At 46.3% G+C, this 18,066-nt stretch overlaps 1 protein-coding gene across 1 annotated transcript in view; it reads right to left on the bottom strand.

Annotated features, from left to right (window-relative positions):
- Nucleotides 1-18,066, bottom strand: part of EVC (EvC ciliary complex subunit 1) — a 142,118-nt gene that overhangs the window by 65,618 nt on the left and 58,434 nt on the right. Inside the window, exons 7-9 of the mRNA XM_073574501.1 lie at nucleotides 9,932-10,069; nucleotides 8,663-8,821; nucleotides 700-916 (exon numbers count right to left, since the gene is read on the bottom strand). Of these exons, the coding sequence (XP_073430602.1) occupies nucleotides 700-916; nucleotides 8,663-8,821; nucleotides 9,932-10,069 (514 nt within the window). The remainder of the gene's footprint in view (nucleotides 1-699; nucleotides 917-8,662; nucleotides 8,822-9,931; nucleotides 10,070-18,066) is intronic.

The raw sequence follows: 18,066 nt of genomic DNA, 5'->3' as shown, positions 1-18,066 counted from the left end.
AGGTTCCAGTCCCCAGGGGGAGCTCCAGTGACAGGAGGACTGCGACAGTCTGTGCACCTGTGAGGAGAATCTAAACCAGGGGGACTGAGGAGAGAGAACGTCAGGGGGGTGGTCCTGACAGGAAGAACCGCAGAAGGGACGAGGCACTGGGTGTGAGACGACTGATCAGTGGAAGCGCTGTTGGTTTACGGGCCTAAGGCGGCCACAGTGACGGACCTGTCAGGAGCGTCGACGAGTGAGGAGGGGACGGTGTGTGCATACACGTCCCCAGTGTAACGTACGGTGTGTGAGAAGCGGCCCTGGAAACGGAGGGCCGTGAGTTGAAGGAAGTACAGTGTGCTTTTGAGGCCGTCAGGCGGACGGCGAGCGTGAATAAACTTGGACCTGTTGCACCCAGAACTTGCCTCCATCTTGTCTCTGTTTCGTCTCTGCGCGGCATAAAGAGGGACCACCCCCCCAGCCCGGCCCACCGATCCTACACTGTGAGGGCCATGTGGGGAATGACTAAGGTTGCCAGGGCCACCCGGAGCACTGAAGAAGTCTACTAGGGGCATGACTGAGACCGTGAACGCTGAGTGAGGGTGTTAGGGCCACTACATTGTGGCAGGATGAGGACAGAGCCTAATAACTAGTAAGCACAGACTAAGACTATTGACCTGAGTGATATATCATAATCTTTCAACTGTCCAGATCACCCACCTCTGTTATATCGGGACACCTCCTCCCAAAAATCTTTGAAGAGCTCAGTAAGGTGCTGCTCCTTTTGCTTCAATGTCAGTTTCTTCTTAGTCATCAGCTGCCCCAGAGTTTTGGAAACGGCATTCAGTCTGCATTCACTTTCCTCCTGTATCTGATACTTCAGGGATTCCACCACCTTCGCCATGTGCTCCCAGCGGATCATCTTCTCCTGTATTTCCTACCAAGAATAAGCATGATGATGCTTTGCATTGACAAAAAAGAAAAATACCCTGGCATGGTGCATATGCACGACCTCTGCTGAACTCTATTCTTGGGGTCGGTCAGACCCAAAAAGATCAATAAGTTATCTCCTGTCCATAGAATAGGAGATAACTTCAAAATTTAGCACAAACCTAAACCTTTTAAATGCAAATATAATGCTGTTTTTTTTCTTCTACTTTTGACACAATATCCTCTATTATGTTAGTATAATGGTGACTGCTATTTGGCTAAAATCGTAAAAAAAAAAGATAAAAGCAGAAGTTTTAAAGTTATTCCGCAGGGTCTAACTACGAAACTCGGTACAAACCTTGTCGTTATTTTTTCATAAGGTTAAATAAAAGCCCTATAATATATTTTTTTCTGTCATAGTGCGATGGTTACTTTGACTTACGACATACTTCAGGCAGGGTCACTGCATCGAGTGCAGGTCTCTGTATACTGTGCCGTCCAATTATCTGGATATTATGGGCTACATTTTTCTATGATTGGTGCCCAGTCTTTTCTTCTCAATCACGTTTTTATATATATTTGGTTGGTAAGAGTTTATTTATTATTTTTGAAATTCTACAATTCTTTAAGATTCGCTTATTTTACATTGTGTGGTGGTGTAAAAAAGACAGAAAATGCCTTTTTTGGGAGTAAATCGATGTACAGATTTTATTTACTTTTTTAATGACTTATTTTCCCCATAATTAGAGTTGTAATGGCAGACTCAGTTAAAGGGAAAAATGTCCCTGTAAAATGACAGCTGTCACTGTCAGGGTCTTGCTTAGTGGCTCTGGGTCTAATTAGACCAAGCAGCGCGTCTATGGGATCTGTCACCTAGTGCGATCAGATTAATGGATAACTAATGGAAGTAGTCATAACACCTTAAAAAGGAACCTGTCAGTTAAAATATGCTGCCCACACCTGTTTTTGTCAGGATTTTCAGAGAAAACAGTCTAAAGACCTAGCTGAAGACTACGGAGAGAGATCTGACTAGTCCGGGGCAGCTTCTCCCTGCACCACTCTAGGTCTTTCCCATGTCTATACACCTGGAGTGTAGAGAGAAGAAGCCGGCCAGGGAGTAAAATGGGTAGAAATGGCACAAAAATTTCTGCTGAACGTTTCAATACCCCATATGTGGCTGTATAGTACTGCTTAGCAACATGGTGAGACTCGGGAGGGAAGAAGTGCTATTTGACTTTTGGAGCACAGATTTTTCTTGGAATAGTTTGTGGACTTCATATACAAAGCCCCGTGAAGTCATTCTGAGCTTGTTTCGGAGCTCTTTATATCGGCTGAGGAAGAATGATGCACACAGAAGATCACTAGTAGATCAATCTGTCCCCATACAATATCAAATCAGCAGCATATCTGCAGTTTTCACCTGGCGAAGTGCTGTAAAGAACAATGAACAATCCAATTACTCCAAAAATAGGCAGCATTTTGCTTGTTTAGTATAATGCACTACAAAGTGCTCCACATAGTATAATGCACCCCATAGTACTCCACATAGTATAATGCACACTCCATAGTCCTCCATAAAGTATAATGTGCCCCATAGTCCTCCATATAGTAAAATTCAGTCCCCATAAACCTACATATAGTACAATACATTACCAATAGTCCAAACAGTATAATGCACAGCCCATAGTCCTCTGTAGCATATAAAGCACCCTGTACAGTCATACATATAGTACAATGCACTCTCCATTGTATAATGTACACCTCAAAGCCCTCCATACAGTATAATGCACTCCCCATGGTCCTTGATACAGTATAATACAGCTCCCATATAGTACATCTAGTATAATGCAATACCCATAGTTCTTGATAGAGTATAATGCAGCCTCCATATAATATAATGCAGCCCCCATATGGTATAATACAGCCCCCATATGGTATAATACAGCTCTATATAGTATAATGTAGCCCCCATATAGTAAAAATGCAGCCCCATATAGTATAATGCATCCCTCATATAGTATAATGCATCCCCCATTTAGTTTAATGCAGCCCCATATGGTATAATTTAGCTCCCATAATGCAGCCTAATGAAGCCACCATATAGTATAATGCAGCCCCCATATGGTATAATGCAGCCCCCATATAGTATAATGCGGCCCCCCATATAGTATAATGCGGCCCCCATATGGTATAATGCAGCCGCCATATGGTATAATGCAGCAACCATCTAGTATAATGCAGCCACCATATGGTATAATGGAGCCCGCATATAGTATAATGCAGCCCCCATATGGCATAATGCAGTCCTCATATGTTATAATGCAGCTCTCATATGGTAGAATACAGTCCCCATATGGTATAATCCATCCCATATAAAGTATAATGCAGTCCCCATATAGTATAATGCAGGCCCATAGAGTATTATACAGACCAATATAGTATAATGCAGCTCCTAATTAGTATAATGCAGCCCCATATGGTATAATACAGCCCCCATATGGTATATTGCAGCTCTATATAGTATAATGTAGCCCCCATATAGTATAATGCAGCCCCCATATGGTACAATGCAGCCCCCATATGGTATATTGCGGCCCTCATATAGTATAATGAGGCCCCCATATGGTATAATGCAGCCCCCATATGGTATAATGCAGCCACCATATAGTATAATGCAGCCACCATATGGTTTAATGGAGCCCCCATATAGTATAATGCAGCCCCCATGTGGCATAATGCAGTCCCCATATGTTATAATGCAGCTCTCATATGGCAGAATACAGTCCCCATATGGTATAATCTATCCCGTATAAAATAAAATGCAGTCCCCATATAGTATAATGCAGGCCCATAGAGTATAATACAGTCCAATATAGTATAATGCAGCTCCTAATTAGTATAATGCAGCCCCCATATGGTATAATACAGCCTGCATATGGTATAATAAAGCTCCCCATATGGTATAATGCAGTTCCATATATTATAATGTAGCCCCCATATAGTATAGTGCAGCCACCATATAGTAAAATGCATCCCCCATATAGTATAATGCAGCCCCCATATGGCATAATGCAGTCCCCATATGTTATAATGCAGCTCTCATATGGTAGAATACAGTCCCCATATGGTATAATCCATCCCATATGAAGTATAATGCAGTCCCCATATAGTATAATGCAGGCCCATAGAGTATAATACAGACCAATAAAGTATAATGCAGCTCCTAATGAGTATAATGCAGCCCCCATATGGTATAATACAGCCCCCATATGGTATAATGCAGCTCTATATAGTATAATGTAGCCCCCATATAGTATAATGCAGCCACATACAGTATAATGCATCCCCCATATAGTATAATGCATCCCCCATATAGTTTAATGCAGCCCCCCATATGGTATAATTTAGCTCCCATAATGCGGCCTAATGAAGCCACCATATAGTATAATGCAGCCCCCATATGGTACAATGCAGCCCCCATATAGTATAATGCGGTCCCCCATATAGTATAATGCGGCCCCCATATGGTATAATGCAGCCCCCATATGGTATAATGCAGACACCATATAGTATAATGCAGCCACCATATGGTATAATGGAGCCCCCATATAGTATAATGCAGCCCCCATATGGAATAATGCAGTCCCCATATGTTATAATGCAGCTCTCATATGGCAGAATACAGTCCCCATATGGTATAATCCATCCCGTATAAAATAAAATGCAGTCCCCATATAGTATAATGCAGGCCCATAGAGTATAATACAGTCCAATATAGTATAATGCAGCTCCTAATTAGTATAAGGTAGCCCCCATATGGTTTAATACAGCCTGCATATGGTATAATAAAGCTCCCCATATGGTATAATGCAGCTCCATTTATTATAATGCAGCCCCCATATAGTATAGTGCAGCCCCATATAGTAAAATACATCCCCCATATAGTATAATGCAGCCCCCATATGGTATAATGCAGCTCCCATAATGCAGCCTAATGAAGCCTCTATATGGTATAATGCAGCCACCATTTGGTATAATCCAGCCACCATATAGTATAATGCAGCCCCCATATGATATAATGCAGCCACCATATAGTAAAATGCAGCCACCATATGGTATAATGGAGCCCCCATATAGTATAATGCAGCCCCTATATGGTATAATGCAGCCTCATATGGCATAATGCAGCCCTCATATGGTATAATACAGCCCCCATATTGTATAATGCATCCCCTATAAAGTATAATGCAGCCCCTATATAGTATAATGCAGCCCCATAGAGTATAATACAGTCCCATATAGTATAATGCAGCTCCCATATAGTATAATACAGCCCTCATAAGGCATAATGCAGCTCCAATATTCCTCCAGTATTATGGCCACTACGTACTCAATGATGAAAAAAAACAACAACTCGCCTTTTCTCGTTCCCCCACTGCTCCGGTCTCTGCAGCGCATCTCCTCAGCAGCTCCACTGCCCAAGACAGCATGGAACATTGTAATGACATCACGCGTCCGCAAGGCTCAAACGTCAGACTGAATGATGGGAGGGGAAGCGTTACCTAACGCTCCCTCTTCTATGATTGCTTACAACTCTATTGGGATCTAGGAGGTGGCACCGGGTCCACTTGACTAACGAGCCCTATAGCGGCTGCGTGCTCTGCCGCTATTAGCAATACACCACTGGCTGGGGGCCCCAGGGTGAGTGGGGGCCCTAAGCAAATGCCTAATTGTTGACCCGCCCTAACTCCAGCCCTGTCTGAAATGCTGATGAGTGGGGCCCTAAGCAAATACCTAATTGTTGACCCGCCCTAACTCCAGCCCTGTCTGAAACGCTGATGAGAGTGTCATTAGTGTGAGCGAGACCTTACAGAATGCAATGGTCCTGCAACTAGAGATCACAGTGACGTCATCATTCCTGGTGACAGCGCACAACACAGTGCGGACAGTGCAGGATCCTGATGAGTGACACCATGTATCATTCATTTCTTTACATCATTTTATGTTTGTGGGTTTTTTTCACTTCTTTTTTTACATTTATTACATTGGAGGTTTATGTTGCTGTGCAGTGTGACTGGTGTTGAGGTGCAGTAAAAAAGTCACCAGTGCTGTAGTGTTGTCTATGGGAGCACTTCTCCTGGGTGGCAGCACAGCTACTGTACAGTTTCCTGACAGGTGCACAGGACTATGTCAGTGGTCATGAGTCACTTTCAGGCTGTGTAGTAAGGTACTAATGCTGAACAGTGCTGTCAGGACACAGTACAAATTCTAACTAATGATTAACTAAATAACGAGTATCTGGGTGCTTGGAACTTGGCGAGAATTATTTGGTGCTCGAATTTGAAACTCGAATCCCTGCATGATTGCCACCTGTTACACAGCCAATAAGCACGTGGGGACTGCCCACGAGTCACTGTAATTCCATAGACATCTTGGTAGTGGCATTACTGTGATTGGCTGGCTGTATTACCTCATCAGAGGTTATAAAAGAACAGGCGCCACCATGCTCAGCACACTGACACGATTGCACAGCTCAGGGTCAGTTCTTATTGGAGGGAGAGAGTGCTTGTCCAGGGCTGCGTGTGCACGGTTAAACAAATCAGAGTCCTGTAGTGTTGATAGTGGTGCTGATTCTGAGCCATCATACTAACAGCCCTTCTAAGGTCTAATATTGTGCTTTGCTGTTTGTATCACATACATTGCACATTTAGCCTAGGGACAGTTGTAGAAGCAGGGAGAGTGGCAGAATACAGTCTCTAGGCAGGACTTCTGGTTTGCAGCCTGTTGCTAAAAATATATCTGTGTCCAGTTTTGGGAGCCACATTTTAAAAAAGACATCAACAAACTGGAGCAAATTCAGAGAAGAGCGACCAGAATGGTGACCGGTCGGCAAACACTGTCTTATGAGGAAAGGTTGCAGGATTTGGGAATGTTTAGCTTGCAGAAGAGAAGACTGAGAGGAGACTTAATAGTTGTCTACAAATATCTCAAGGGCTGTCACATTGTAGAAGGATCATCTTTAATCTCATTTGCACAAGGAAAGACTAGAAGCAATGGGATGAAACTGAATGGGAGGAGACACAGATTAGATATTAGAAAAAACTTTTTGACAGCTAGGGTGATCAATGAGTGGAACAGGCAGCCACGAGAGGTGGTGAGTTCTCCTTCAATAGAAGTCTTCATACAGAGGCTGGACAGACATCTGTCTGGGATGATTTAATGAATCCTGCTTTGAGCAGGGGGTTGGACCAGATGACCCAGGAGGTCCCTTCCAACTCTTCCATTTTATGAGTCTATGATATCTGCTGCATGTGACATTTTTCTTTTTGGGGGGAAGGGGGGGGGTAAAAAAATGGACTATATTTCCATCCATAAAGTATTTTGTGCTTTGTGGTACATTTATGTGGTATATAACACTCCAAAAAGGCATTGTAACGTTTTTCTGGATTCAATTAGTCATCCATGCAGTGTAACATGCTTAGTGGGCAACAATGATGACAGAATCACGTGAGATACTGGAAGGAGTGACTAAAGGAATATTGGAGCCAGACCAAGGTGGAGGGACAGTGGAGGTGGCGGGAGCCTGTAGTCTGGAACCGGCTCCTTTCACGGAACCAGCAAGGCCCAAACCCAGGTAGCAGCCTTCACCGCTGGGGTTCTTGTGGACTGCGGATGGGAGAGCCAGGATCCAACAACTAGTGAGAAGGGGTTAAACTCTGTTTTCTCTGAAAAGCCAGAGAGTTTCTGTGAAAAAACATGAATTCATTTGTACATCATGGCTCTGATAAATGCTATCCGTAGTTTGAGCAGCGTGAATCAACCAAGAGGTCATGAGTCGGTTGCAGTTCCATCTTTGCTAGATTTGGTATCACTTCTACTATATTATTCTGACTGATAAGTAAAGATTTGCTAATCTTCTTGTAGCCTTCACCTTTCTTGTGTAAAGAAATCATTTTCATTCTCAGGTTTAGTGACATTTCTCTTCCATGTGGTGCTATTGCTGACAGCATGAACTGGGAAATTGTTTTATTTGTTCTTAACGCCCTTCTATAGTCAGCTGTCTGTATGACACCTGTTTAATGAATAGTTACATTGAATTTTTGTTAATTAGAAATTTGTAGTCTAAACTTTAGCTTTACTCCTTAGACTTTCATAGGCGTGTACTCAATTTAAAATATGGTCATAAATTAATTTGTTATAGTAATTACTTTTTTTGGGATGTGCAAAATAACAAATATTTGTAGCATAGTATCTCATAGAATACATTGGATTCTGAAAGTAAACTAAAGATTGTCTGACAACTCTGTTGGGGTGTACTCATTTAGGTTGGGCACAGTATGTATCCTATCCTGGATATTTAAAACAGCTATAACATATAAAGGCCAAACTAAGATACAAACTAAGTACTATCAGTATTAAAGTTGTTGACAATTTATTCGTGGACCTGGGTCATCGGTCACATCAGTCATCTAGACACTGGATGGAAGACCTAACAACTGCTTACTACATGACCGCATCCACTGCTCTTCTTGTGATTAGCTGGCCTGGCATGATGTCATCGTTGGGGCGTGACACACGTAGCATCCCGCTAGGGCAGCCAATCAAAAGAACCATTGATGAGGTCAGACAGGAGATGGTTCTCAGGGCTCCCGGAATTCTGACATGACAGGTGGACTGGTCCTGCGAATTGATTTGCACCAACTCTAATCACTGTATAGTCTTACATACATACAAAGGGGATTATAGAAATTACCATCGTCAGCTCCTCCTGCGACTCACACAAGATGCTTTCAACAGCGATCATTTTCAGAACCAGGTTCTTCATTATCTTTTCGGCTTCATCATAGGAGCATTTTGCTTTCTCGTGAAGGATCTGATGGACATTCTCGATCTGTTTCCAGAATCCTTCTAACTGTAACGAAACATTGTACAGAATGCTCCAATATAGCACATAGGAAGAACGGGTCATGTCACGCGCTCCTCCATCAATGGCCATTCTGAGTCCCGTGTGTGAGGAAGGCGGCACTAACGAGGAGAAACTATATTTCTATATTAGTAAGACCCACAATGTCAAGTTCCCAACACATTTAAAAAAAAAATAAATATGAAGTGGACAATCCTTTTGTGGACTCTTAAAGGGGGCTTGTCAGCAGGTGAGAAAAAAACTGTTTTCACTCTCATTTTATTGCCGATGCTCCCACCGGTATTTATTTTTTAAAATCCGTCATACAGTTCCAGACGCATGGACCTTTTTTGTGCTAATTTTTATTGGATTTACCAAGTGTCAATTGTGGGCGCGGCTCACAGGGTAATAATACAAAGCAGGCTAATGACACGCCCCCAGATATTCCATTAAGCCACACCCTCTTAATAAAGACCATAAAAATAAGCACTAAATTAAATGGCCTATAGCTTTGAAAACATAGGGTGGATTTAAAAAAAAAAAAAAAAAAAAGAGAAAAACACAAATACTCAGGGGAGCAGCAGGAATACAATAACAGTAAGAACTGGTTACTTTTCACCTGGTGACAGGTTCCCTTTAAAGAAATCATAACAGCATGTCATTCTAAAATGGTAAAATTTTGATTTGCTAAACAGGAGTGTCACCACCCTACCCTAATTGCATTTATAATGTTTTTTTTTTTAGACTGATACAGTTTTTAACCAAAGTATTGGGTAGTCACCATCATATCTACGACTTTTAGCAAAATCTGGGGGAGAGAGAGGCTGGGGATCACTGCTACACATGCCATCAGTTCCAAGTATGGCAGGACTGTCCTGATTTTTTGGTAAACATTCCTGACAAATTTGCTGGTGCCATGAGCTGAAGAGGAGTGGGTCACCCACAAACACCATCCACAAATGGGGGCTTCCATGTAGGATTGGGCAATATCACACGTCTCTATATTGCCAACACTTTGATTGACAATAACTATAAATGACTAAAAAACTATTATGCTAATAAGACAAATTAAATGTAGCGCTGTCTTGCCCAAATAAGAAATATGCATTCTGTACATACATTTCGGATTAGGTGGTCGGAATATTCTCGCTCCCTCCTCTCGATGTCTTCCATGGTTTGGGATTCTGAGCCCTTTCTGTGCCACGACTTGTTTGACATCAACCGTGACTGGTGTTTCTGTTCAAGCTCCTCCAGCTCCTGTATTAATAGAGAATTAATCTGATTGTAAACATCTAACAGTTCTCTCTGTTTGGTTGTTTTGAGCCTATAGGAATGTCCGCACTGTTAAAGGAAATATAGTTTGAGGACATCATAGTGTAGGGGATAAAATACAAAATTCAACGATGTGTCACATGTCAGGCTGAGTGCTTTTATTTATTTACACTGAAGGTTATATCACCTGGTCATAATCATAGTTGTGGCTAGCAGGTGGAGGCTTGCAAGGCTGACTCCGCCCCTCCTGTGATAAGCAGCTCACTGTCTATAGACAATGTATATAAAGAGCCTGGTGAGGGCAGCTTTATCAGCTCTGCTGCATCGTGTAACACTGGTGAGTGTGGACCCACTGCGCACACTGTCTGGAGTTATCCTTAAGAGACGTAACTAAGTGACTACATGGTGATTCACTAGAGCCTCTAATGGTGAGGATAGGCTTGGCCGCAAGTAGTCACCAGGTACCATTCTACGGCAGTCCCCAACTCTGCAGTAGCTGACTGGAGGGTCAGAGACACAGATATGAGGTACAGGTGGACAAAGGCAAAGACGTGGTAAGACAATCTGAGGTCAGTTCAGGCAGCACAGGCCCAATATATGGAGCCGAGGACAGGAGTGGAGAGATCAGGATAGATTGCAAACAAGCTGGGTCATTAGCAGGAGAGACAGGACGAACATGCACCAACAGGATCTAGAGACAAGCAACTAGAAATCTATATTCAGGCAAGGAGTGGTGGGAGGAGCTGCCTAATAAATCCCTTGCTGTCTAGGGATAGGCTGAAGAATCGAAACTCTGCAGGACACAAGTGCTAAGTTCATGCAAAGTCTGGCTGTGTTTCCCCTATAGCCAGGTGGAGACTCACTAGCAACAGTAGGAACCATCAAAGCTGGAAATGCTGCAAGAGGCAGCTCAGTGAGACGACCCAAGACTAGGAGGAGCAGAACGGTGACCGCAATGAGCAGGGCGGCGCTCACTGCATGTGCAAGTCGCTGGCGTGACATATTGCTAAATCTACAACTCTGATGATTGCGCCCAGTAAATTAAGTGATATATCTTTGGATTCTCTTTGCCTAGATCATGCTGCTCTCAGATAAGGTAGCAAAAACCTGCTGACAGATTCCCTTTAATAAATAAGTACAGATTTAGGATTATTATGATGCTGACAGCTAAGTTTTCTGACTCCCACATGAGCCATGCCTAGTTTGGCCCAATCCTGACTCCCTCATTAACATGCATGCTTACTTTGGCACATTCTTGGCTCCTCCATTACTATTCATGCTAAGTTTGGTCAATTCCTGACCCTCTCATTAACATGCATGCTTAGCTTAGCCCATTCATAATTCCACCAGTAATATGAATGCTAAGTTTGGCCAGTCCAGACACCCCCACTATCATCCATGCATACTTTGGCCAGTCCTGACACCCCCATTACTTTGGCCTATTGCTGACTTCCCCTATAACCTACAGGCTTAGTTTGGGTCATTGTGCAAGCTTCATTCAGCTGGGAGATCAACTACTACTAGAGATGCCTGACAGAAACCTATTTCCTGGGATTGGGCATGATAAAATCAGACATGTCCTTGAGTTGGGCTACTCTGTAAACATTATATGACCAGAGGAATCTGCCTAAATCCCACATTTTAAATCACAAAAAAGTGGTGTGAAACTATAAAAAAAACACATACTCGTCTACCGATCTCTCTCTGTTCCTTCTTACCACTGCCCGAGTGCCACCGACAGTACAGAATTGGTAGGTGGGTATCCATTCTTCTTTATTTTTTACATCACAGGGGTCCAGTTTATGAAATAAAGAATGGGATAGACATTTCCTTTGAAGGGATTCTGACACCAGGTTTTTGCCTCTTAATCTGATTCCAGCAATGTGTAACTTACTGGGCTGCTTGCTGTAGTTTTGATCAAATCACTGTTTTAATCAGCAGGAGATTATCACTAGAGGACTAATAAACCTCAGCCCATGTAGTCCAACCATGCCCCGGTCACTGATTGACAGTTTTCTGCCTGTACACAGAAAGCTGACAATCAGTGGTGTTGGTGGGGTTATACAGGGCTCAGCATTCAGAGAACTGCTAGATCTGCAGCAGGGAAAACAGGAACTTTATCAAAAATGCAGCAAGCAGCCTAGTAAGCGTTACATCACTGGAATCAGGGTCTTTGTACCTACAACATGCTGCTCTCAGATGGGGTAGGAAAAACCTTGTAACAGATTACTTTTAATGAACAGGGAATTTTGGGGGGACTTAAAGGGAACCTATTAGGTCAATGATACCCAGGAGGACATGGCTGCAGATACTGAGCCAGGACTAGTCTCTGTGCGTAAATGCATCACTGGACTAGTCCTAGTTAACAGTGAAGAGCGTAAGTGCTCGTTACTTGAGTTTGCCAACGGTGCTCGGGTGTGCACCGAGGATCGCAAGTGCTTGAGTGACATGTTCATGTCTGTGCGGACGCATATTAGATAGCTATAAAACATGAGAAGATTGCCTGACAAACAAGTGCAATCCCAACATGTTTTTTGGTTGTCTAACAGCTACGGAACATGGGGACACGAACATGTCACTCAAACGAGAGGTGTTATGAATGAGTCACCGAAGGAGGAAAAAACAAAAATACAAGCTAAGTCCAGAAAACCGGAGAGGTTGGTAGCTATCGGACTGCAGACCCCTGATCCTATCCACAACAACTAACAGTAGCCGTGGGGGGTTCCTACGATGCCCTAGACCCCTCGATCACAGCCGGAGAACTAAATAGGCCTAAAGAAAGAAAGGGGAAATCTAAACTGCCCCAGAGCAGACTCCAAAGCAATAGGAAGCCCCCAACATATAATGACGGTGAAGCAAGATGAAAACACTAACACAGATAGAAAGATAGGTTGAGCAAACGATGGGGCCCAAGCTAACTAAAAAGGACAGGATAGAAAAGCTGCTGTCTGCAATCCGCAAAAAACCCTACCAAAAAATGTCCCAACCGTCTGATAGGAAAAACAGGCCCTGAAGTCGCTAGGACTTCAAAATGACTATATCAGCACTCAGGTAAATTCTGAAGACAGAGCAAAGAGAAAAACTGATCAGAGACAAAAATGGAACTCAGCACACCCTGACCGGGGATGGCTGAACTCCAAAAAACAAGGTAAACAAAACAAAACTAATAAGTTTTTGCTCTGCTATTGAACTTATTTTTGGGAAGCAGGAATCAGACTGGTCTCCAAGAATCCAGCAGAGAAATCACCAACGACTCAGAAGGACGTCGGCTGCCTTATATCCAGTCAGCAGTTCCTGTTACCCAGTCATCATCTACCAGATCAGGTGTTTGGTAATCAGCCTCACTACCTTCCTGTTAGGGTCGGCGGAACGCACCAGATATAAATAATAGGGGGTGCGTTCGCCGCCCGGGGTCCACCGTGCGGTAGGTGACAAGACCGCTGCTGAGTAATGGCGAATGCACCAAAAGGTGAAGTACTGCGCTTGGGTTAACGTCACCCGAACGCTAAGAGCGACTCTGTTCTCACACAGAGTCGCTAACACAAAAGACTTATGAGGACGCTGGCCCTGTTCACTTCACAGGCTAACCAGCGAGTGACGTTGCAAACGCAGACACCAAGGATGCTGCTACTGCAGCGCGGCAATTACTATGGCCGCTGAACGACGGCGCCGGAATGACCGAGCACCGTCGGACGCTAGTGTGCAGTGCAGGAGGCACAGTGGCGTGTAGCTTGCCACAATCTGGAGCTGACTACCCAACAATCTGTCACCATTCGTAATAACCGAGGGAAGGGGTTTCAAATAAGTCAGCCACCAGTCCATGCATCCATCACCATACACACACAGCATAATATGCTACACTAGCGCATGGCCGAGCCGCCATGCGGGCTTTTTATAGCCATGCGCTTCCAGGACCTTCCAGTACTATAGGAAGGACCATTCAGATCCGACATAGGACCTGCACATGTGACCCCTGCTCTCCACTGAGAAGACAAGTTGCGGGCATGCCCAGTAGCACGGCACGAGGACTTAGCCTCCGGAGCAGTTCCCTGCAAAGCAGGTTGCGCCACCATTGCTGCACCAGAGGTGGCAGCAACATCCAGGCTCACAGAACAAGTCTGAGGGAAATGCCTGGTTTGACGAGAATGCTGAGCAGGAGTCTGAGCGGTCGGAGGAGAATGGGAGACCGCAGGATGTCTGGCTCTGGATTCCCGCTGTGCAGTGCCAGGAATCCGACGCCTAACATTACCCTCTCTCCTAGGGCACCCTCCCCCCTGAGCACCGCCGTGATCAGGAGTGGTGCGTGAATGTTTTCCACCGGCTCCCAGGTCCGAGCCTCGGGACCATGACCCTTCCAGTCCACCAAATAAAATTTTTTGCCACGGACAAACCTGCGCCCCACGATGGCGTTAACCTCAAACTCGTCAGACGATAAGTCTGATGATCCGGCAGATGGCTCGGAAAACCGGGCCATGTGAACTGGTTTGAGGAGGGACACATGGAACACGTCCGAGATGGCCAAATGTGGAGGAAGAGCCAGGCAGTAGACCACCGAGCTAAGTCGCTCAAGGACCTTGAATGGTCCAATGTATCGTGGCGCGAACTTGGGCGACTCAACCCGCAGTTTAATGTTTCGGGTGGAGAGCCATACCATGTCGCCAGGGGAGAAGCTTGGAGCCGGACGCCGGTGTGCGTCAGCGGAGATCCTCATTCTCTCCTTGGAAGCTCGGATAGCATCCTGGGTGCGATCCCAAATGTCACGTGCCTCCACCGCCCAGTCTGCCACCCTGGAGTCGGTGGAAGACACGGGCATGGGCACAGGGACGCGCGGATGCTGACCGTAATTTAGTAGGAATGGGGTTTGACCGGTGGAGTCGGCCACAGCATTGTTCAACGCGAACTCTGCCCACGGCAGCAAGGATGCCCAGTCGTCCTGTCTGGCTGAGACAAAATGTCGAAGATATGTTATCAGGGTCTGATTGGCTCTCTCTACCAACCCATTCGTCTCGGGATGATAGGCCGAGGAGAGATTCAGCTCAATGCTGAGTAGAGAACAGAGCTCTCTCCAAAAACGGGACGCAAACTGAGGGCCACGGTCACTGACAATCTTGTCCAGCATGCCGTGCAGGCGGAAAACATGCTTGATGAACAAGACTGCCAGGCCCCGCGCTGAAGGTAACCGGGAGAGAGGTACCAAGTGCACCATCTTAGAGAAATGGTCGGTGACAACCCAAATGACCGTGCTGCCGCTGGACTTGGGTAGCCCCACCACAAAGTCCATACCGACCATCTCCCAGGGCCTGTCTGCTATCGGCAGATGAAAAAGAAGCCCAGCGGGCCGCTGCCGAGAGGACCTATTCCGGGCACAAGAGACGCACGCCTCAATATAGTCCTTGACGTCACGGGCCATATGTGGCCACCAGTACGTCCTCGCCAAAAGCTCAGAGGTCCGTTTTGTCCCAAAATGTCCACCCACTCTGGACGAATGGGCCCAAGAGAGGACCTCCGGTCGCAGACGGGCAGGGACAAAAGTCTTGCCCGGAGGTACTGACTCAAGGGCAACCGGAGCCACAGTCCTCAGGCTCTCAGATGGGACGATCAGCCGAGGCTCCTCCTCCTCTTCCTCCGATGAAACCACGGAGCGGGAGAGAGCATCGGCCCGGACGTTCTTCTCCCCGGAGAGAAAGTGGAGGGTGAAATTGAACCGGGAAAAGAACAAAGACCATCTGGCCTGGCGAGAGTTTAGCTGCTGGGCTGTCTGTAAATATACCAAGTTTTTGTGGTCGGTGAACACCTGGAAAGGGTGGCGAGCCCCCTCCAGGAGGTGTCTCCACTCCGAGAAGGCCAACTTCATCGCTAGCAACTCCCTTTCCCCGATGGCATAATTCCTCTCCGCCGGTGTGAAGGTCTTGGAGAAAAAGAAGCATGGATGCTTCCGACCTTGCGTGTCCTTCTGGAACAGGACCGCTCCAGCACCGACGGAAGAGGCATCCACTTCCAGAATGAAGGGCTTGTCTACATCGGGGCGATGTAGAATGGGAGCACTAGCGAAATGGGACTTAATGGTGGAGAAGGCCTTGGAGACCGGTTCCGACCACAACTTGGGATTTGCACCCTTCTTGGTGAGGGCTACCAAGGGTGCTACCAAAGTCGAGAAGTGGGGAATGAATTGGCGATAATAGTTTATGAACCCCATAAAGCGCTGCACCGCTTTGAGAGAATGAGGTTCCTGCCAATCCATCACCGCCTGTAGCTTGGCAGGATCCATGGCCAATCCCTGGGCGGAGATGATATAGCCCAGGAAAGGCAAGGACTCCTGCTCAAACACACACTTCTCCAACTTGGCATAGAGGGAGTTCGCCCGCAGGCGATCGAAGACTTTGCAAACCTCTCTCCGGTGGGAGTCAATATCTGGAGAGTAGATGAGAATATCATCCAGATAGACTACAACCGAGGTGGTAAGCATATCCCGGAAGATATCGTTTACAAAGTCTTGGAAGACGGCCGGGGCATTGCAGAGGCCGAAGGGCATCACCAGGTATTCATAATGCCCGTCTCTGGTGTTAAATGCCATCTTCCATTCATCCCCATCACGGATGCGAATCAGGTTGTAAGCCCCCCGAAGATCAAGTTTGGTAAATACCCTCGCTCCTCGTAGCCTATCAAACAGTTCTGATATCAGGGGCAGTGGATACTTATTCTTAACGGTGATGGCGTTAAGACCCCTGTAATCAATGCAAGGACGTAGTTCCCCACTCTTCTTCTGGACGAAGAAGAATCCCGCCCCCGCTGGTGACACTGACTTCCTAATGAATCCTCTTGCCAGATTCTCCCTGATATATTGAGACATGACCTCAGTCTCTGGGAGAGATAGGGGATAGACTCGACCCCGGGGTGGCTCAGCACCAGGCAAGAGGTCAATAGGACAGTCATAGGGGCGATGCGGTGGAAGGGTCTCCGCCGCCTTTTTGGAGAACACGTCTGCATACTGTCGATAGTGTTTGGGGAGCGAGGAGAGATCAGCGGGAACCTCGGTGGAGGCAACCTGAACGCACTCCCTCAGACATCTACCCTCACATGATTTACTCCACCCAATAATCCTCCCTGAGGACCACTCTATATGGGGGGAGTGATACCGCAGCCAGGGAACCCCTAGAAGTACTTGGTCAATACCCTCGGGCATGACGAGGAGGGATATCGTCTCCTGATGAGACGGGGCCACTGAGAGTACTAAGGGAACGGTCTGGTGAGTTATCTGTGAGGGTAGGGTAGTGCCGTTCACCACTCTGACGGTGACTGGTGTAGACATCATAACCAGGGGTATAGCGTGCTGTTGGGTGAAGGCTGACGACATAAAATTGCCCTCTGCCCCGGAATCCACGCAAACCTCCACCGCCAGAGTGGAAGAACCAAACCCAAGAGTCCCCTTAAAGGACAGCTTGGAGGAAAACGTCGCTGACTCTAGTGCGCCGCCTCCTACGGCCACTAGGCGCGAGCGTTCTCCCTGCTGCTGTGGGCACCGGTTGGCACGGTGACCGGACTGCCGACAAATATGACTGCTCACAGGAGCTCGAGCGGACCGGAGCCTAGATCCCTCACGGGAAGCCCCTTGACGCTCGGACACCCGATCGGAAGATTCCAGAGGTTTAGAAAAACAAGGTGCCAACCTAAACCTCTGCCTACACTGGTCCCGCTCCAACCCTCGCTCGGTAAAGCGAAGATCTATTCGGGTGGAGACAGTGATAAGCTCCTCCAGTGTAGCGGGAATCTCCCTGGTGGCCAGAGCGTCCTTCACATGGCCAGGCCAGCCAAACCTCTCCAGAATGCCGGAATGAGGACCTTATCTGGCCACTCTAATTCTGAGGCCAGCGTCCGGAACTGGATGGCGAAGTGACTGACCATGGACGAGCCCTGTGATAATGCCAGCAGCCGGAGCGCGGTGTCATGGGTGAATCGTGGTCCCAGGAAGACCTGTTTCAGCG

This window comes from Dendrobates tinctorius, unplaced genomic scaffold, assembly GCF_039654945.1.
Source record: "Dendrobates tinctorius isolate UK_male_01 unplaced genomic scaffold, ASM3965494v1 ptg000039l, whole genome shotgun sequence".
Taxonomy (NCBI): domain Eukaryota; kingdom Metazoa; phylum Chordata; class Amphibia; order Anura; family Dendrobatidae; genus Dendrobates; species Dendrobates tinctorius.
This window is presented reverse-complemented; position numbering and strand designations above follow the sequence as displayed.